The following is a 2,887-nucleotide window of genomic DNA, read 5'->3' as shown; positions in this document are numbered from 1 at the left end:
TGCTGGAGACACCTTTATGGGGCAGGACTTGCTTCAGTGGGGCTTTGGCGCTCACTGAGTCTGCCCAGGTTTTTAGGCAGAGAAACACCAGGCCATTCATATGCAAAAGCCTTTGTGCACAGCTTGGGTGGGGTTGTAAATTGGGTGGGGCGGCATCTCAGAAAATCACCAGGGCGGAGCAAACCGCAATGGCTGCCATTTGGCACACTGCTCTGCCTCCGAGAGGTCCTAAGGTCTGTGTCCCGCTGCCCCGTGCAGGAACAATGACCGCTGCAAGCACCTCTGCAAGAAAGCTGCCCTCACATTCCGGCCCGATGCCAGACAATCCAGTCTCTCTCCGTATGAGGCTGGGTCCCAAATTCTCACCCGGAACTGGAGTTCAGAGCAGTGGGGAGCTTGTATCTCCCTCCCGATTGAAAAAGACAACAGTGTACCCAGTTGCCAGCCCCTTTCGCATGTGCCTCCATACCTCCGCTCATCCACATCTCTGCACCTCCTACCGGACTCAAAGCACTTTTCTCTTTCCTTCTAGTTGTAGAATTTCTACTCAGGCAGCCTTCCCATGGTTCTGGATGATATTTGTTTTATATTTTAGTTGTACTTTTAATGTGGTTGTGCATGGTATCAAATTCAGGTGTTTACCTATGCCACCATCTTGGCTGTCCCCAAGAGTAAATTTTTATATATGCACTAGAGGCCTGGTGGACAGATTCGTGCACTGCGGGGCGGGGAGGTAGGGCCCTCAAACCGGCCTGCGCCCTCTTCCAGTCTGGGACCTGTTGGGGATGTCTGCCTGCAAGGGGTATCAGGCCTAAGACGGCAGTCAGACATCCCTCTTACAGTCCTGAGCTCTCACAGTCCGGCATCCCTCACATCGTACCGCCCACCTGCACTGGAGGCAGGAGAGGCTCCCACCACAGCTGCTGCCTTTGCCAGCCATGAACCCACTTCTTGCTGAGCAGCACTCCCCCTGTGGGAGCACACTGACCCCCAGGGGGCAATTCCTGCATTGAGCATCTGCCCTCTGGTGGTCAGTGTGCATCATAGTGACTGGTCGTTCTGCCATTCAGTCGATTTCCATATTAGAATTTTATTATATAGGATGCTGTTTACTATGGCATGGGTGGAGACACATGACATTTAAAAGGTGCTTGGCATATATTGAACACTCAGTAAGTGTTAGTATATACTATAAAATACTAAGAAATTGAAAAGAATTTTATTTGTTTTTACTTGTAGGTGAATAAGTATGGACAACAAAGACACATATTTGCTGAACTTTAAAGACTATAATTTTGAATCTCCTTTAGTTGATATTGACTTTCTAGAAAATCTAGATGATTTTGAAATTAGAGATGATGATGTCTTCATAATTACATATCCAAAATCTGGTAAGTTTGAGGAGTGGACTACCTGCTATCAGTTTTCACTCTGGTTTGGTAATACATGTGTACAAATGAGCCCTTTTCCAGACATTAACAGTAGCCCAGCCTACATTTAGAGCACCATTAGGATTTTTAATAGTTAAATAAATCTCAAAGTTTTACTATATAAGCTCATTTAAAATGCATATGTTGTTGTTTTTTAAGGCACCTATGAAGAAACCAAATATTGAGCCAAAGCAGATACTAGGTCAATGCTGACCTGTTGGCTTTCTCTGAGAATGGAAGAAAACATGAAAAAAAAAAAACCCAGCAAGATTTTGGTTAGCAGCATCTCTCAGTCAGAACTAATTCCTAATATGCTTTTCAATTACTCTAATTGCTTTTATTTCCCTATAATAATGAAATAATTTTGAACTAAAGTAAATTGTCCTCAAATCTTACATTCCCCTTAAAAGCTTATTTTTTATATGTGCTTTTTAGAACACAGGGTGATTGGTGTTCTTGAATCAATGTTGTACAAAGTGGTTAATATTGCTCAGAGATACATTGGAGTCAAAGTCAACACAAAATGTCATTCCTGATTTTCATGAAAGTGCTTCAGTCCCTCCCTTTTACCATTGACTTTCAAATTCAGGACCCTGTTTACTTTCCCCAAATTAGTAATACAATGCCTTTTCCCTGGATTTTTCTACTCTGCAAAATGTGTCAGCACATTTGATATCAGGTGTTTTTTGTTTTCCTCCCTTAGATGTTAGTGGTGCTTCAGTTTGCTTAGGTTTAGGTTAAGCAGCCCATAAGAATTTTTCCTTTACCCTTAATCCAGTCTAAGTATTTGTCTTTAGTCCAATCTGTTGAATTCTTACTCATCTCAAGGGGATATTAGTGAATTTCCAGAATTCACCATACATTTTATCAAAGCTACTGTATCTATTAAGTCTACTCAAGTGAGTAGCAATGATTGGAAGATTATTGACACCTCACATTCTTTTAGTACATTGATTATATACTCATGAACATAGGTGCAAAAATCCTATACCAAATAAATATAAGCAAAAACAAATCTAGCAATGTCAAAAAAAAAATACCACTGTGACCAGGTGGCTTTATTTCAAGATTGGTTTAAACATATATGAATACAGTTCACCCACATTACTAGAGCATAGAAGAAAGCCTGAATTATCATCTCAACAGGTGCAGAACAAGCATTTAATAGAATTCAGCATACATTCCTAAGGGAGACTATTAGCAAACTAGGGAGAAAGTCAACTTCTTTATCCTGACAAATAGAATCTACCAAAAACTACCACAGACATCAAATGCAATAGTGAAACATTTAAAATCAAGTATGAGACAAGAATGAACATCAGTGCTTTCATTTAGCACTGTATTTGGAGACCTGCACAATGTTAAAAAGAAAAGTTTAAGGGGGTCTTGAGCTTTTAAACTGTCTGTATTTCCAAAAGGTAAAGCTTTAAGAAAGACTAAGGAAGGAGAAACAGAGA

At 40.9% G+C, this 2,887-nt stretch overlaps 1 protein-coding gene across 1 annotated transcript in view; it reads left to right on the top strand.

Annotated features, from left to right (window-relative positions):
* Positions 1 to 1,249: 1,249 nt before the first annotated feature.
* Positions 1,250 to 2,887, top strand: part of LOC102244786 (amine sulfotransferase) — an 8,288-nt gene continuing 6,650 nt past the window's right edge. Inside the window, exons 1-2 of the mRNA XM_014528711.1 lie at positions 1,250 to 1,391; positions 2,259 to 2,329. Of these exons, the coding sequence (XP_014384197.1) occupies positions 1,250 to 1,391; positions 2,259 to 2,329 (213 nt within the window). The remainder of the gene's footprint in view (positions 1,392 to 2,258; positions 2,330 to 2,887) is intronic.

Source organism: Myotis brandtii, unplaced genomic scaffold, assembly GCF_000412655.1.
Source record: "Myotis brandtii unplaced genomic scaffold, ASM41265v1 scaffold6477, whole genome shotgun sequence".
Classification (NCBI taxonomy): Eukaryota; Metazoa; Chordata; class Mammalia; order Chiroptera; family Vespertilionidae; genus Myotis; species Myotis brandtii.
Note: the sequence above shows the minus strand (reverse complement) of the source record. Positions and strands in the feature narration are given on the sequence as shown.